Source organism: Linepithema humile, chromosome 5 (genome assembly GCF_040581485.1).
Source record: "Linepithema humile isolate Giens D197 chromosome 5, Lhum_UNIL_v1.0, whole genome shotgun sequence".
NCBI lineage: Eukaryota > Metazoa > Arthropoda > Insecta > Hymenoptera > Formicidae > Linepithema > Linepithema humile.
The window spans coordinates 21,390,087-21,408,414 of NC_090132.1; the positions used below are offsets into that span (position 1 = coordinate 21,390,087).

The window sequence follows — 18,328 nt, forward strand, 5'->3', positions numbered from 1 at the left end:
TAAAAAGCGGTGAAATTAAAGTAAAATTTGAAAACAACAAGATACGCTGTTACGAATTTTCATCATGTCACTAATTCTTAATGCCTTTCCATAGTTCCTATTATAAAATTATTACAATTATCCCTCTCTTAAAAAAGGCATGAAAGATCGATACTCGAATATATCGAAAGTATTGTTGACGCTTTTCCGCGACGCTGATTGGTTATCGCGATTATTCTGACAGTTTGATAGTTTGATAGCGAAGGTTATTTTGACAATTATTTAAAATAAAAAAAATTTTATTAAAATATTTAGATTTCGTAATTATTAAATTACTATAATAAGTGCGCGCGCGTAACGCGTGCCTGTATTGTTCTAGTGATGTATAAAAAATATAATCAAATGTATCACTTCTTTTGAACTGCGCAAAAATATGTATAATTACATGCTTCATCATGAAAAAAATCTCGGCAAAAATCATGTTTAAATAATATCGTATCTTCATGCAATCTGGCTCGCGCTTCTTCGATCTCCTACTTTTGACTTATCAATCTCCGTGGCGTCTATTAATTCCGCGAACTCTCAGGTGCGACCGCGCCGAAATCAGGCTAATCTACGGTTGATCGCCGTGATGCCGGTAATAACAATCTTGACAGACGCAACAGACTGCGGTTTGCGGCGTTGTACACGATTGTAAACACCGTTACGATTTCAAACAAATGTTATTCCGCAACAGCTAGCCAGCCAGTCAGTCAGCCGGCCGACAGTTCCGAGTTATTCCAGCAAGTTCGTGGTTAAATGACTTTGCGGGCCGGCGAGACACGCACTCCTATTTAACGCAGACTCGCCATCGACGTGCACGCACGATACAGTGCAACGCAATGCACGCATTACGGTTGGAGGCGGCTGTATATCACGCGGCCGTGCCGCTCTCAACAAGCGCTAATGGAAAATATTTTTCTCTACTCGTGGTTTTAATACTTTGTACCGTTCAGCTTATTACACTTTGATTTCATACTATCCCTCTCTTTTGTGTGCGTGCAAGCCATATTGCACTGTGCCGCTACCGTGTCATTTCGCCGCGAAGTCAATTACTAGTCAGTGATATGAATTATAGGCGGTAAAAAGTGAAGAGCATCATCTCGGATAGCACAAACGTCTCTCTGACTTCGCAACGACGTCCGACAAGCGATATTTCGATATTTTTCGATCTTTCACGTTATATTTTGTACATCATCTTGAGTAAAATTAGAATAAATCAACATCTGCGAACAATTTGCGTATCTTTTCTTATTTTCATGATTGATTGCGTTAGAAAATTATTGCAACGTTTACTTTTCCACTCTTCTTTCTTTCATTTAATAACACTTCTCTGGAAGAGTTCAGTTTACGTAGCCAAAAAATTAAAACTTTTTGACGACGCTTCTTTACTTCGATTCGTCCGCAATTAAAACTATCTGCGCCTTTCGCGGCGCGAAAATAAAGTTTTCGATGCGATAGCGAGACAGATGAGGCGGCGATCGTGAAGAACGATTTCAGGGGGTTTTTCTCGATAGACACTTTTTTTCACCGTGGCTTCGGAGCTCGCCGAGCAGGTGCCGACCTCGAATTGGTCAGCCAAAGCGAGCTGGGATGCTACCGTTTCTTGTAGCCCAGTGACATCCTCATAAACGACTTAACGGCCTTGGTTTGCTTCTTGTATTTTTTGCATCGCGTACTTCCGGCCTCCCGCGATGATCAGTCCCAGAAACGTCAATACGTGCGTACAATACGGATTCTCATCATAATTATACTAATTGTAAAAAATTATAAAAATCAACTCTCTTCGAAAAGTCAGCAATGCGCTCTCATTTTTATATAATTTAGTTAAATGTTTAGAAAAATTAATTACTTTTCGAAATCTGGCCTGTTACCAATTTGAAACATTTGCAGTACGTTTTCTGTGCAAAAATATGATTCAACATTTATAGATTTTCTTGAAACTGGATAACTGTAAAACTCCCTCCGTTGAGACAGAATTCCAGAAACAGTCGCAAAGTCAACGAACTGTGCATTACGAGGGAAAACGCAACGCGGTAGCGCTTTGTTTTATATTACAGCACATACCGCTTGTTGTCGCTAATCTGTAATAACGCCGGTGAGTGCTCCGCTCGAGGCGCGAAAAAACGCGCGCGTCTTACTTGCGCTTAGCCGTCATCGCCGGACTCGAAAATTCCAGCTCCGTGAGTTCTGCCACGAAACACGACGCACCGTGTCATTTCGTAACGGGAAACTGGCCGGCACGCGCGATGAGGTAAAGACGGGATAATAAAGTGTCACTGTTGTTCTTACGAAAAGTCGCGGTCATGAAATACGGCACCGTAACGAATCGTAAATTCCATTAAGTGTAGCGCGACGCAAACGCGCGGCGAACACCGGCCGGTTATATCCAAGGGCCCGTGGGAATAAACAGTTATACACATCGTATGCCGATGAAACATTCATGAAATTCACCGTGTAACACCAGACTACACCGCATTGCGCGTTTACAGGCGTGCATTGATGCAATCGTCTGCAAGTCGAGTGCTGCGCTATATATATTTTTTTTTTATCATTTTGCGCATGCCGCGTGCGGCTTTTTAGAGCCTATTATCGTACGTGCGGTTTGTGTTAACAATCGAACTGTTTGCACCGAAATAGAATCTCAATGTAGGAGCGACTGGGGCAAGGTCGCTCGATATAAGTAACAAACAGGGAGGGTGTGTTTCATTACTTGCTTAAAACGGAATCGACGTCTTTATTTTAGGAGGAAAAGCTTTTATTCTTAAAAGCTTTTATGGATTTTATTAAGCAGATCAAAACTATGGATTTTCTCCTTGTTCTATGAATTAAAATAAATTGGTAAGAATAAAAAATTTGATTGAGATAATTAATCAGCTCAATTTTATAGGAATAAATTGATTTCTCTTAATTTTTCAAGTAAAAATTAAAGTCTTGTTAGATTTATATTGCGCGTACGTACACATATACACACACCTTTGAGATTTGTAACGATTCTTTAAAATTATTAATCCCTCGACATTCTTATGAAGAAAAGCTCTAATTCAAACCAATAAAAAATTTGCTGATAAGAGAAATTACAGCGAATCCTCAGAACATCCTCTACACTTGAATACTATATTACATGTATATTGTTCTAATCAGGTTGGATGATCCGAACACTAATCACGCAAGATGATGTAGATGGTGAGAACGCAGCAGTAATGAAAAATCGCAAATAATCGAATAATAGAGCCGGTACAGTCGGATATTGTAATAATAGCCTGTGTGGCGCTCTTACCTTTCTGACTCCCTTCCACCGCTCTTATTCAACTCCTTCATCATCATGCTTCTCCTACTATTTCGCCGACATCATCATCGTCATCACTAAAGCCAACATCTTCATCCTTCGTATCCAATGTTATTGAACCCCATGCATTTAACTTTGAATGTCCATCGGGTTTCTAAAAAAGATGAGAAATATATGCTAGCGGCAGATCGAAATTATTCTGTCATAATTATTTTTCATAATTCAGAAAAATTGCGTAAGAAATATGTAATAATTCATTCTTAATAAGCAATTAAATACATTTCATAGAAATCTTTTCAAAAAATTAAACATTTCTTTATTTTTAAGATTATTTTTAACAATCATTAATAATTTGTATTACTATCTTCAGCAATAATTAAATTTAACTCTTACAAAAAGCAATTAAAAATTATAAAACAGATTTTATCATTCCAAAAATTATAGTATATTAAAATAAATTTTAATCCACTTTAAATCGAAAAAATGTTCATAATTTAATTAATAATAATATAATTTAATTAATTTTAATAAGTTTTCAAGTTAATTAATTTTAATTTTATTGAATTTATATAAATAAATGTAATACGAATAGAAGGAACCGCTATTGTAGTTTTGTATGTAATTAATAATTTGACATATATATAACGAATATTCTTGTTTGCGCATGTAAAGTAATCAGGATGCAAGGGAAGTAGCACGAGGAACAATTCGATATCTGGCCTCATTTATCTTTTCTCGTTGAAACATTCGGTTTATATGCTTGTTATCCGTGCGAGTATCTGCGGGATGTGGAATAATGACGATAATGTTATCCTCCCTGTCTTGTTATTTTTGCAAGCTTAATTATACCGTCGATTATTAATGCTACGCATGCTGCGCTTTATGATAAAGGAGATGCGTTAAAATTCTCACGTATTTGATCTTTTGTCAATTTATATTTACGTTATTATAGAATATTTTTATTTTACAGTAGCGATTAAAGATATCATGAACAAAAAAACTATAATTAATGATAACTGACTTGTATTAACTCTCTTTCAATTCTCAAAAATAGGACTCTTAATGAAATTATTATATTTGTTAACAACATATGAATAGATTAATTACATTTGATTAACCATGTGTAAAAAGAAGATAAATCTATTCTTTTATCATCAAGACACGTAGAATAACAGTATTTTTACTGCATTCTTGCAGAATTCTATTGTTTTTTTTAGTGCAATACAATTTTTGTGCTTAGCTGCATTATTCACATTTTAAACCAAATGTATCATGATATAAATTATTATTTAGGATAATTTACAATAGCATAAAAAATATTGAAATATAATTATTGAAACATTAAAAAAAAAATTTGGTTATGAAAAGTCATCAAATTACCTGATATTAGTTGGCTTTGACTTAACCTCTCCTGGAAATTCCTATGTAACAATCTCAAAAGAGATCTTAATTCTGAATCTGAAAATGACACAAATGTAACATGATTGCGTCAGAATAGAATATATATTTTATAAAATATATAAAAAAATAAAGTATGTGTGACCTCACTTATCAGGTCATTTATACTGCTACGATTAATAAATACAAACACTTTAATAATTTTCGCTGAAATTGGATATTGGATGATAATAGAAAGATCGTAGAAATAATAAGAAATAAGCTATAAGAAACCAAACTGTATGTGTAACTGCAATTATTAATTCAATATATGACGATGCCGGCCATTTCGACACAGAGGCTCTATCTATGATGAAGCATCGCACTTATTAAGAACTTCAGTGTATACACCGGAAAACCGGAAATTTACGTCGCTCAGTTCAGTTCGGTCATATACACGAGTTCGGTGCGTTTTACTGAGAAACATGGCGCTCATTTCCACAAGAGCAATCTTCAGTCCCGGTAAGAATATGCGAAAAATATAGCATGTCCACGCTAATGATCGCGAAAGAATTTAAGTCTGATTTTTATGAATTGTTCCTTATGCCATTCCGTCGTCGAAACTTAACTGATCATCGAAAGCGATTGTTCCACCTGCAAGAAGTTAGGTTAAGCGCAGCGATAAGTAAAATATTTTGTTTTGTTCATGTAAATCTCTTTGTTTCAGTTTTGAGGCATACTCTCAAGCAGATTATCTTCACGAAGCAATTACCAAAATGTGTAAGTACATGCTTAGCATTAACGGCTCATGAATTGTTTGTGTTACAGACGATTGTGCGATTGTTATATTTCACTACAAAAATATGCGCATTGATCAATATTTCAATAAAAAAAAAAAAAAAAAAAAAAAGACATACTTTTGGAATACATTAATATTTGTACTTTGATTTTATTGATATTTTAAATTTTATTACTAAATTACATACCTTGTAAAGATAAGAATGTCTGTTCTTGTGAACTAGCATCAATGACCAAATTGTGAACCTTTTCCTCCATTCCAACTTTTTTTAACGGCAAACATGTAAAATAAAAATGTTTGATTAGATGCACAATATTATTTTTATTTTATATATGCTCTTGTAATCACAGATTATACTAAATTTGAGCAGCGCAAAAGAAAATACATTTTTTTACAACATAGGAATTCACAAAACATTTGGACAATTCAAGTTGATTTCTATAAGCATGTTTTACTTATATATGATTATTATTGTAAATTATTTAATTATATATTATTACACTTTTAGCAACGTCGTTATCAACTTGGCAGTCGTTTGTTTCTTCCAACTGTTAGTAGTCAGAGGTTTTATGCAGAAAAGAAGGTCTTCAGCCGTGACAAACCACACTGCAATGTGGGCACTATTGGTCATGTTGATCATGGCAAAACAACTTTGACAGCAGCTATTACCAAAGGTATACTTTAGTTTCATTTAAAGTATAATTAACAATCTATTTTGAAATCGAAAAAATAAATAATATAAAATATTGTTATAATAGTATTATCTGAGAAAGAGTTAGCAACAGCCAAAGGATACAATGAAATTGACAATGCACCTGAGGAAAAGGCTCGTGGTATTACTATTAATGTGGCACATATTGAGTACCAGACAGAAAACCGTCATTACGGACACACGGATTGCCCAGGCCATGCAGATTATATTAAAAATATGATAACGGGAACAGCACAGATGGATGGCGCTATACTAGTTGTAGCTGCCACAGATGGTACAATGCCACAAACAAGAGAACATTTGTTGCTCGCTAAACAGATCGGCATTGACCACATTGTTGTTTTTATTAATAAAGTAAGATATATGAAAGATATTCTATCAAATATAAAATAATCAATATAACATTTAAATCTTTTTTTATATTTTTAAGGTTGATGCTGCTGATTCAGAAATGGTAGAGTTAGTAGAAATGGAAATACGGGAGTTACTTTCTGAAATGGGTTACAATGGTGACGATGTACCGATAGTGAAGGGTAGTGCACTATGCGCGCTCGAAGGAAAGAATCCAGAAATAGGTTCAGAAGCTATTATGAAATTATTGGAAGAAGTGGACAAACATATTCCACAACCACAGAGAGAACTTGACAAACCATTTTTACTTCCGGTAGAAAATGTGTATTCTATTCCTGGACGAGGTACCGTAGTCACTGGTCGATTGGAACGCGGAAAACTGAAAAAAGGAACGGAATGCGAGTTTATAGGTTACAACAAAGTTTTTAAAAGTACAGTCACGGGTATAGAGATGTTTCATCAGATATTGGAGGAAGCTCACGCCGGGGATCAACTCGGTGCTTTAGTAAGAGGTGTGAAGAGAGATGATGTCAGAAGAGGCATGATAATGTGCAAACCCGGTACAATGAAGGCGTATGATAATATAGAAGCGCAAGTGTATATGTTGACAAAGGAAGAAGGTGGCAGAAAGAAACCGATTGCAAATTTAATACAACTACAAATGTTCTGCAAAACGTGGGACGTTGCAGCGCAATGCACAGTAGTGGGGAAGGACTTGGCCATGCCAGGAGAGGATAGCAAGTAAGATGTTCAACCTTTTTGTTTTTCTGGAATTTTATTAAATTAATATTACATTGTGTGTATGCACTTGCCATTGTTATAGATTGGTGCTAAAATTGATAAGACCAATGGTGTTGGAGAAAGGACAGCGTTTCACATTGCGAGATGGTTCGGTGACCCTAGGAACCGGCGTAGTCACGAACACAATGAAGCGACTTACGGAAACCGAACGAGTATCCCTTCTCGAAGGCAAGAAAGCAACGATGAAGAAAGAAAAGCAACAACAGAAGCAGTAGACATTATTAACAGTAGATTTCGAAAACATTTATTATAAGATGAAACAATGTCGCTGCAATAAACGAAAAAATATAAAATAATTTATAACAATTTTGATTGAAATACAGCGATTTCAAATGTACGTATGTTTAAAATATCTGACATCCTGTGCAACAGAAATTAATTTGAGGAATGTACAATATACGTTATGTAGTAATAAATAAAATTAATTATGTATCTAAAAGTATTTTTACTGCTGTAAAATTTTACTCTTAATATTTTTTCACATTTCACTTCGTTCATAAATATTACAATGTGATTAATGTGATTAATTTGATTTGCGAGAAACAAATGTTCTAATCCGTAGCGTTGAAATGTTTATGGCATCAATGACCATAATATGTCATCCATTTGCATAATCATCGTATTGCTGTGAAAATGTTTTTACAGCTTTATAACTATAAAAATGTTTTCAGATACATAATTAGCTTATGTATTTATTATTACATAATAATGCCAGAGTAGAATCTTGCATATTTTTCAAAATAACTTTTCAAAGAAATATTAAGTACTTTGTAGATTTTTTTTCCTGTGATACACAATGTTCTTGGCATTTACTTTTCTATCTTTGATATCGACTTTATTACTGCAAAGCACAATTAATATGTTTTCACAAACAAACAAGATTCTGTGCCAATTGGGTTACATTCTTATATGTTTCTCTAGATGTGACATCAAGCATGATTACAGCACAGTCACATCCATTAGATATTTCAAATACATACATTTGGAATCATTGTATTTTTCACGAATAGAAATCTGATTAGTTTTAAATGATTTATATTTTCTCGTTTATTACATAGGAATTTTATACATAATCCAACTGGTAAGTGAATTAGTTAAAAAGTGTTTTTATTACTGCATGACCTTTATAATTTTACTTAATTTTGTTAAGTAAAAAAGTGTAATAGTAGTTTGGAGTAATTCAGATGTACTATAAACACGTGTTTATCAAATATCGCTTTCATTCATTTTTTAGTTTTTATGCATCTACTTCGAGAAATATATCATATAACTTTTAAATAAACGATACATTAATGAAACGAAATAGATTACACGATGATTATCATAAATCTGAGAAAATTGTAGCTTTAAAAACAGTTTGATAATTTATTAAAGTCCATACATCAGTACAATCTGCTTCAAGCAGAAAACACAAATAGAAAACAGATACTACTACTTTTGATACGCCTTAAAGTGGGTTAGCGCGATTGTGTTCAACATACAGCACGCTTTATACAATTCCATTTCTTACGTATATATGTACATACACATGCACGCACACACATTTACACAAACGAGCGAATCGAACAATGTAAACGAGATTTACTTCCATTGTTTCATGTTACATTATGTCAAATTGGCTGTTCTATAAACTGGTATCACAAATTGTTTTCTTCACTTTCTTGTGTGTAATTCTGTCCCAGTCCTAATTCTTAAATTTGTCTGACATTATCTTCGCTAGATGAAAATTTTGCAAAATCTAAGCATACAAAGATAAGTTCGCAATCACACACGTGTGCGTATTCTGCATTGTAACGCATTCAAGTGACCCATCTTTAAGGCTATGCGTGTAAAAAGTTCATAAAAATTATCCATATGTTTAGCACAAAGTATTGAACTAAATATTGTGTGAAATATTACTTTCCTTAAAGAAAGAATCTTCGATTTTTATATGTACGAGTGCACAATACAATCAAGAAGCACTCGCATAGTAGGCCTTACCTCTGTAAAGGCCATCCACAACTTTAAATAAACTAAAGATCCTCGTCGTCTTCTGGTAATGCCGTCTCTTGAGCTTCTTTGAGATCCTTCTCGATCTGTTGCTGCCATTGTGGATCCATAGTAACTTCCGGCGGTAATAGTGCAGGCATGGCGACAAATTCCAGATTTGGATCTCCAATCAATTTGCGTGCCAACCACAAGAAAGGTTTCTCGAAGTTGTAGTTACTCTTCGCACTGATGTCGTAGTACTGCAGCATAAAAAGATTAATTGTAAATTTTACATATTTTTTTTTTATATCTTATAAAATTATAAATATATATACTTGTAACATTTATATTTATAACTATATCTGTAATATCTAATATGATTTTCAGATTAGATGGATAATGTAATATCTTTATTTTATCAGATATTTCATCAGATCGCTGAATCATCATTAGAAATTACAGAAAAAAGAAAATAAAAAACTCTAAAAAAAATATTTCATAAACATATGAGAAAAATAGATGGTAATATAGTAATGAAATGGTAATATAGATATGAAATATCACTATGTAAGTACCTGTAGATTCTTCTTTCTATGGAATACAATGCTCTTTGCTTTTACTTTTCTATCTTTAATGTCAACCTTATTTCCACAAAGCACAATTGGTATATTTTCGCAAACACGCACAAGATCTCTGTGCCAATTGGGTACATTCTTATAGGTCACTCTAGATGTGACATCAAACATTATTACAGCACACTGTCCTTGAATATAGTAGCCATCACGAAGGCCACCAAACTTCTCTTGACCAGCTGTATCCCATACATTGAATCGAATCGGTCCACGATTGGTATGAAAAATCAACGGATGTACCTCTACTCCTAAAGTAGCCACATATTTTTTTTCAAATTCACCGGTCAAGTGCCGTTTGACAAAGGTGGTCTTGCCGGTACCTCCATCACCGACCAGCACACATTTGAAGGTTGGCATATCCTGGCATTCTTGTGCCATCTTAACTGATGATTTCTCGTAAATTTATTTGACGTCAAAGATACTGCAAAGAGAAAAACAGTAGAAGATTAAATTTCCAACCCGATATTACGCAGCGAGCAAAAACACATGGGCGAAACAGTGTACAGCTACACAAAATTCACACGCGGCCTCGTGGTAGATGCTTTCGTGAAAACACCAAAAACGCGCGCTAAACTCCTAAAATTAATCGCGTCAGACGATAGTGGAAAAGATCCAAGAAAAAATAGACCAAGGCCATCATCGAGAACGACGTTTCTGGAAAATCGCGCGAATTACAAGTACATGTATGAAACGTGATCGAAAAAGATCTAACGTACTCGAGGAGTCTTCGCGACAGCAATATTTGATGAACGGTTCGAGAAACGAGGCAAAAAAAAATCAGAGCCGGTCGAAGCACGTTGGAGACCGGAATTCACCGGTGTTGTTGAGCGGTAGCAAGGAATGGCGCCCGTTGCAGTTCGTGAAGCAGAATTTCGTCCCGGTTTATTTCACGTCTGATTGTATGCGATATAACGCGTGCTCGTAACCACCGTTGAGACATCTAATTACCTTCTTGCCGGTTTCGACAAACTGGACGGTGCGAGTATGAAATTTCCCGGGTAGCCGGTGATGTACGTGAAAATGAACGATAACACTCACCGTGCGGCACAGGCGTTATGGCTCACAATGGCGTTCCTTTGGATAGCGAGTGGAGATGATGTCACCTCGTCGATTCGCCGAATCAAAATAGCGTGAAATAACGCACGAAGAAAAACAAAATCGACGCGAAAAAATCAAATTCGATTTTTCGCGTGCTATTCACGATGAAATAAAACGCGATTTTCTCTTGACAAACGCTAATTCTACGGTGCAGTACAGGAAATGAACAATAAGCGACATCTGTAGTCGGCGCGCCATTCGTTGCCGTTACATATAACGTATATGTATCCATTTGCGCCAAAACGCAGCAGGAGCACGTAAAGGCGCGAATAGTCTCATGGCGGTAAACGTTCGATGAAGCACTCGAAAGAAGAATAATCAGTTCAGTCATTCAGTAATCTTGCGATGCTTGACGTTCTCGCATTACCTTATTTTGGGAACAACTGTTGGAAATGACGAACATAAGAAAGGAAAAGGATGACTTGGATGAAACGAATGGAGCATTTTATGAAGTTTTGGATAAAAGGTATTGTAAATTTAAATAATTATTTTACGATATTGTTAAGCAAACATTTGATACAACAATTTCTAATCATATTTTTTCATGTCTTTTCTCTGTTTCTTCATTATATTAAGTATAAGAAAGCTTACATAAATAACATGTTTAGTTAATAATTGTGGTTAGGAAATTGTTGTCTTTTTTAACAATACGAAAACCTCCAATTTTACAATAAGAATCGTGAAGTAAATTAATTAATAATTTATTTAATAAAATAAAATCGTTTTTAAAACAAAAATTTAGTTACATTCAATACATAAAATTACATTATTTTTTGGGTTACATTAAATAAAAAAATCTACAATTATTCAATTTTTATCATATAAAATATAATTTCTCTCTCTTAATACATATGAATTTGATGAATTGTCGAAGTTAGATTATAAAAATAATGATAGAATAGCAATAATTATATACGTAAATGCATATTAATTTATACAGTTTTATTCTTATTTAAATTCAATTTTTTATGTTACATTGCATTACGTTACAACAATGTCATCTGTTATATATATCCACCATGATTATGAAATAAATGAAACTATTTCTATTTTTTCTTGCCATAAAAACAAATATTGCATTGCGAAGAAATATATTTTAGGTTAAAAGAGTCAATCTCTTAATTTTATTATTATATTCATGAATCCTCTTGTTTGTTTTGATATATAACTATTTAATTTAAAAGATATTATAAATTAAATTTATTTAATGCTCTAATCTAATTTACAAAAATTATACACATTATGAAGGAATACAGAAAGATATAAGATCGATATTCGGCATTAACAAAAATGAACATACTCGCTTATAGAAATTGCGTAAGGACCGAAAAATTTTAGTTACGTCTTGCCTCGTTCGTTCGTCACATTTCGAGGCGCTACTCACGGGGCGTCGTAGTACGCTACGTCGATCCTGCGTAATGTTGACGTCATCGGCGCGTGCGCGTCGCGTCGGGACGGCACTGCAGAAGCAGGCGAGTAAGCGAGTGTATCGATTTTACGATCGTGCCTCTCTCGCGGTGCTAGTGCGTCCGTCGTTTCCTTTAGTTTTTTAGTGGCCGTGCACGTCGTACATGGATAAAACCGTGAATGGGATTACCCGCTAGACACGCCGCTCCGTACACCGCCCGCTGACTCGCAACTCCTCGTCACCCTTCATCATGACCAAGGATAGATTAGCAGCCCTCGTCGCGGTAAGTGAATCCCGTCTCGGGACTCTTACTAGTGTCGTTCTCTCTCTTTCCCTTTTCTATGTATATCTCAGTACATCAGCTAGCCGAGCAACGTCGCCGACACGCGTGTCGTCGTCTTACGCGCGACTCACGCCCTGCGACTCTCCCGTGACAGTCACACGCGCCTAACTTCGCACGCCTCTCTCGCATGACGATACGCTTGCCCGCGCTCTTCGCGATCGTTTCGCTCGAGGTCGAGCGGAGTACAACGGGAACGGGAGCAAAACGGCCTCATCGCCGACCGGCTCGGCTCGGTTCGCCGTTATCGCAAAGGCGTAACCGAGAGCCGGCGGATGACAGGCGCCCGCTCGCTCGGCTCGCTCGAGCTGACAGGTGTTCGTGGGACCGACCGACCGACCGCGGGCACACGGAGCGAGCAGGTTTTTGTCGTCATCGGTTATTTCGTACTGCTGACAACGATGCCTCTTGCCGTATTTTCTTGATCAGGTCACCGAGCCGGTGTGTCGCGCCCGGGTCCATGGCGACCATGGCCGACCTTGTAACTTATTGGCGAGATGCCGATGAATGGAGAACGTATTCTAGTCGCCGTGCCCCGGCGATGCTGCATCCGGGTTGAGAGAACGGTGAAGAGTAATCTGGTTATTATAGTCGCGTGAAAATGACGTCTACGTTCATTCATGACAGTGACAATGGCAATCGGTAAATGTAGGATACATTTTTTTTTGTATTTGTAACATTGAAAATCGAACTTGTTTGAATTACATTACTTCTAATTCTTCACTAATATTCGTTCAGCATTTGTTGATTGGATCTGTGATGAAATTTATCGAACCATTAACATCAAAATATATTTTTTTTAGATGACTCAAAAATAACGTGTAAAAAATTATTTATATAGAAAGCTGTGTAATGTACTCTGAAACGATACACTTTCACAATGACATTTTTGATATTTGAAATATTGGGGCAAAAATGCTAAAAGAGTACACATACCAAAATTCACATCTATTAAAGTTGTCAATGGATTAATGCGGCACATTCGTCGTGCCGAAACGAATGTCCTATCGTATGAAAGGATTAATCGTGGCAATATTGCAATGGTGTATGATGTACAATGCAGCGAAATTCGTCACACAAATGTGGCACGATTGCACTTGTCGAATATTCAAGCACACTATACGAATCAGCTTCGATTCGCGAAGATTCGTTTTAATTGATAACAGTAGTGCTATCATTGTGTCATGAAGACGACTTGTCAATGGTATCATTGATGATACCAGCGAATGCAGTGCTGATTCGTAAAATCTATCGATTGAATTCAAGTGTGACTTCTGATATTAGACAAAGATATTGATGATGTATTATTATCTCATCAATCAATGAACAAGTCCGCAGTAACAGAAAATATGAAAAGCTGTAAATTCAAGACTTCAAAAAGATTGCATTTGTCACTTAGCGAATTATTAGTGTGTAATATCTGAAATGTTTTTTTATTCATGTTTTATATAATAATGCAAATTAGAACTGACTGTTCTTTTCGATATTATTACTGCAGTTTTATATTTTTCGTTACATCTACAATAAACGTATTTACAATATAAACGATAAATATATTCATGAAAGAATATATAAAATTTGAAAACAAATTTAATATTTATTAAAGTTTACGTGAGCAGTAACAATAATGCAATAGACAAAGAATGCGGAAGTTGTTTTGCCGACTTTCTTTTCGTTCTTAATTTTCATTTAATACATTTAGTTCTCCAACTCGCGAAGAATGTATGACACGCATCAGGCATTATGCTAGCTGATACTCGATGACTCATTAACTGGCTGCATTTGTAGAAAGCACGTATGGGCGTAAAACCAACGTTACAGCAAACTTGCGTGTCTGTCATTAACTATTATTAATCACTTTTGTAAAAATATTTATTATTATACCAGACAAGATATATTTGGAATATATAATTTTAGATATCTTGTTAAAATCCATATAAATTTATATCTTAAAATTACATTATTTTCAAAATGCAGACAGCTCATTTCACGTACGATGTATTAAAGTTTAAAATTTTTCATACTAACACGTTACGATCGTGATGCTATTTTTTTATAGAAAATTAATGATGTATAGATGTTCAAGATTTTTTTTTTTAAATTTGAAAAGAACATAATGTTGAAAAATACCATATGTAGACAGTAAAGTGAAAACAGGGAGTTTCCAAATTTTTGTTTTAAATGCCGTTGGATTTAAAATGATCTAAGCGATATATATTTCGAGCAATTAAAACGTCGATTTCAATGAAATAAAATTTTGATCACAGCATGCATTCATAAACTCGTCGCATTATCGTCCGCGTTTGATTTGTATTTATATCTCTCTTCTCATTTTTAATAATTAACATATAATCTCAGAGTCGTCCGAATATTCTCGCCAAGATATGAGTTGTATTCTAGTGCGCAAAATTGAAGTCTGCGCCGCATTTACACTGCTCGGTTATTATCTTCATCACCGTTCTGCATAACATCGTAAAAAATACGAGCATCTTTTATAAATAGTTGAGATTCCTTTACGAGGCGATACAGCGGGTACGAATTTTGCGAGACATTTTTCCGCGCGCGGTATGAGATAAATCACTCTCTCGAAAATGATTGCAGTTTATTACGAATTGTGATTCGTGTGTCACATTGATATCTTGGAGAATGTGCCATGACCTTTTATGTTCACTATCACGGCTGCTCTTTTATTGAGGATTGCGACACAATCTTACCTACTGATTTCTCTTTTATCTTTCGAAATATATCGATACATGTCTGAGATATCAATCCACATCTTTATGGACTTAGGGCTTAAATGTTTTTGACACGTTTTACTGTATTTTACATTATAATTTCAGATGAAAGTTTATCTATTAAAATTAACAAGTAGCAGAATCTACGTAACATACTGGGCCAAATTTATATTAAAATTATTTAATTAATTAGAATTTTTTATATGTACATAATAGTAATTTATTTGTATAAATTTGCGTCATACGTTTGAGAATCACTGCAGCATATAATTTGCATGTGACTTTTTTTATCGCGTTAATTATGGCTTTCCCATTCTCTGAGCCATGAGATACGTTTTGTCCTTCTAACGAGGATAATTCATTCTTCTTCCTTGACCCAGCTGATAGCGCGCATTTACGTTCTTGATGATTTTGCTTGTACGCGAAGGTTATCCCTACTAGGTTTGCAGTTTACATAACGACTCGCGTGCTAATCGTCTCGAATGACACCTCGCGCCTTTGACACTACGCTCGTTACGCCCGAAAAAATGTAGTGGAATTGTCGCGCTACTCGGAATTCAATACCATTGGAGAGAACGCTTCGGTTTATCGAGTATTCGACGATGCCTCTTTGTAGGACATTGCCCTACATTAATATACTGGTACGTCAAAACGCGCGGGCTCAGGTCGAAACCGCACATACATAATTTCGACGAGGTCAATTTTCACATTGCTACAAATATAGGTATATTTATCTCACGCTAATTGTCGCATTTCCATTATTACGAATAAATCAATTTTGCATCGAAATTTGAAATCATCGAAGTTACGTGGATTTCAATTTCTGATTAAATATAGTATGCAAATGCGCGTATTTATGGCATTAAACAAATTTAATTTTTAAATCGATGTTACTATAAAAATATCTCAGTCATTGAATAGTAATTGAATGTGCAATTATTTTGACTTATTAATTTGGAAGGAATGCGAATTATTCACCGAGTAGAATTATGTGGAAATAATTATGATAAATTAAACTGGATCACATACTGTACAGACCGAGTTGTAACAAAGGTCGATTAGCGCTAACCTTATTTAACTCGATTTTACTGTTTCGTCTATACCATAGATAGCATCGTAATTCAGAAAGGGACAGAGAAATGCTAACCTGGGTAGTTAACCCGTACTGGTGGTGCGATTTAGTCTTAGCTCAGCATAAGTCGAAACGGGAACAATGATCGATCGTGTGAAAATTACGTTAGAGATAGTATCTAAATACGCGCTACCCGGAATACGCGTACTATAAAAAAAAATGTGAAATAAAACAGAAATAAAACATAGAAGTTTTATTTATTATCAATTCCAGCGAAAGTACGCGCAATTAACGAAATTTTATTGGTAATTTGAATTGTCGGGAAACATTACATGCAAAATTTCATATACGTGTGTTTTTACGGTAATTGGAAAATACAGATTTATAATTAAACACTTTTCGCAATTAAATACGCAAGGCTCCGATCTACTATAACATCAATTCAATTTGTAATGTTACGGTTGCGAATGAATATTATACTTTACGTGAATTCTCGCATTTCCGTTGTCAGGAATAAACACAAAGCTCATACTCGTATGTTTATAACATAAATTAGCTCCTAACTCTCAGCAGAATTATAGTGGTTTCAATCCTGCCTCGCATTTGTTACAGCGTAGAGAGACACATAATGTAATTCGCGCCGGTCGCCGCGCCAAACTTTGTTTGGATAACGTTATTATTTTGTCCGATGTGGATGTACTGTCATTATCGTTAGCCGCGATTAAAATATCACTCATTCGGTGTCCGCGCAGAAGAAATTCGCCGCGGAAAACCAGCCGGCGCGGAAACGCGATATCGATCGCGGGAGAACGACACGAACGACGATACGCTCTCGGTCCTCTTGTCGCGCGTGGTACCTATAATCGTTTCTTAATTGTATGCAAATATCGTATCGATTAAGCGCACACAGAGAGCTCGAACGACAACTAGGGCGATCGAGAAACGAACACGGCCGCGAATTTGACAGGTGTGGTGTTCATTTACACCGTGTTGATAGAAAAATTATATACCAAGCGTTAGCAAACAAAATTTTAGATGGAGAAAAATAGAAATATGGATTTGTTTTACAAAATTAGACATTTAATTTTTCTGTTTTATACACTGCTTTCATGTTTTTTTATTCTTATATACATATATTTATGACGTATCTCATGAATGATTATGCAAAGTCTGTTACATTTTGAATTCTTATAGTTTCCTGAAGAAAATCAAAATCGTATCTTGGTGTTTTTTTGTTTCATTATATTGTCACTTTAATTTTCTTTCTTTACGTCTAATAAATTGTAAATAAAAACTATAAAAGTATAATCCGACTGTTGGATAAAGAAATAGTATAAAGCGGCGAATTTTTATGTATTATTATTTTAATGTAATATTCTTCTCATGCATGAAATTCGTCTTAACAGAATGTTCTTCTCTTTATTGTATTAGTTTTTATCTAACAGTTTAAGAATTGATAATTTTACGTAATATTTTGCAACTTTGATTAATTTGAAGCGTAAAATTAGTTAAATTATTTAAAACTTAATTAATATATCTTAAGCTTTCCGTGCAAAAAGCAGAAACGGTTAACGTAAGAACAATCAGTAGATCCGTCGTTCCATGAGATTTTTATTTTTGCGACAAACGACGTTAAACTTATAATGAAAGTAACTCAGTGGTCCACTGTGGCTGTCAGTGGCAAAAGAAATTTTTCCTCGATCGATCAGTTGACTGCATTCAGCACTC

The 18,328-nt window shown here is 35.1% G+C and overlaps 3 protein-coding genes across 12 annotated transcripts in view; 2 read left to right on the forward strand and 1 right to left on the reverse strand.

Moving 5' to 3' along the window:
- Positions 1 to 5,086: 5,086 nt before the first annotated feature.
- LOC105673775 (elongation factor Tu) lies at positions 5,087 to 7,789 on the forward strand. The gene is made up of 6 exons (XM_012369646.2): positions 5,087 to 5,206; positions 5,412 to 5,464; positions 5,992 to 6,157; positions 6,242 to 6,549; positions 6,626 to 7,287; positions 7,370 to 7,789. The coding sequence occupies exons 1-6, from the start codon at positions 5,170 to 5,172 to the stop codon at positions 7,560 to 7,562; spliced, it is 1,419 nt and encodes a 472-aa protein (XP_012225069.2). The 5' UTR covers positions 5,087 to 5,169; the 3' UTR covers positions 7,563 to 7,789.
- Positions 7,790 to 8,685: 896 nt separating this feature from the next.
- On the reverse strand, positions 8,686 to 11,142 carry Ran (RAN, member RAS oncogene family). Of its 3 annotated transcripts, none has more exons than XM_012369726.2 (3): positions 10,986 to 11,142; positions 9,891 to 10,368; positions 8,686 to 9,575 (listed from the first exon to the last, which is right to left on the reverse strand). In XM_012369726.2, exons 2-3 carry the CDS (start codon positions 10,323 to 10,325, stop codon positions 9,360 to 9,362), a joined length of 651 nt encoding a protein of 216 aa, XP_012225149.1. In that variant the 5' UTR covers positions 10,326 to 10,368; positions 10,986 to 11,142; the 3' UTR covers positions 8,686 to 9,359. The 3 variants fall into 3 exon arrangements, with proteins under 3 accessions (XP_012225149.1, XP_012225132.1, XP_012225140.1); XM_012369709.2 differs by having other exon boundaries at positions 10,896 to 11,054; XM_012369717.2 differs by lacking the exon at positions 10,986 to 11,142 and adding an exon at positions 10,664 to 10,809.
- Positions 11,143 to 12,454: 1,312 nt separating this feature from the next.
- Syx1A (Syntaxin 1A) overlaps positions 12,455 to 18,328 on the forward strand; it is a 69,375-nt gene continuing 63,501 nt past the window's right edge. For 3 of the 8 annotated variants that reach the window (XM_012369666.2, XM_012369696.2, XM_067355560.1), the window contains exon 1: positions 12,458 to 12,736. In XM_012369666.2, coding sequence (XP_012225089.1) covers positions 12,704 to 12,736 — 33 coding nt within the window. In that variant the 5' untranslated portion in view covers positions 12,458 to 12,703. Of the gene's footprint in view, positions 12,737 to 18,328 lie in introns of all 8 variants that reach the window. The other 5 variants (XR_001101017.2, XM_067355561.1, XM_067355562.1 and 2 more) reach the window with 4 other exon arrangements.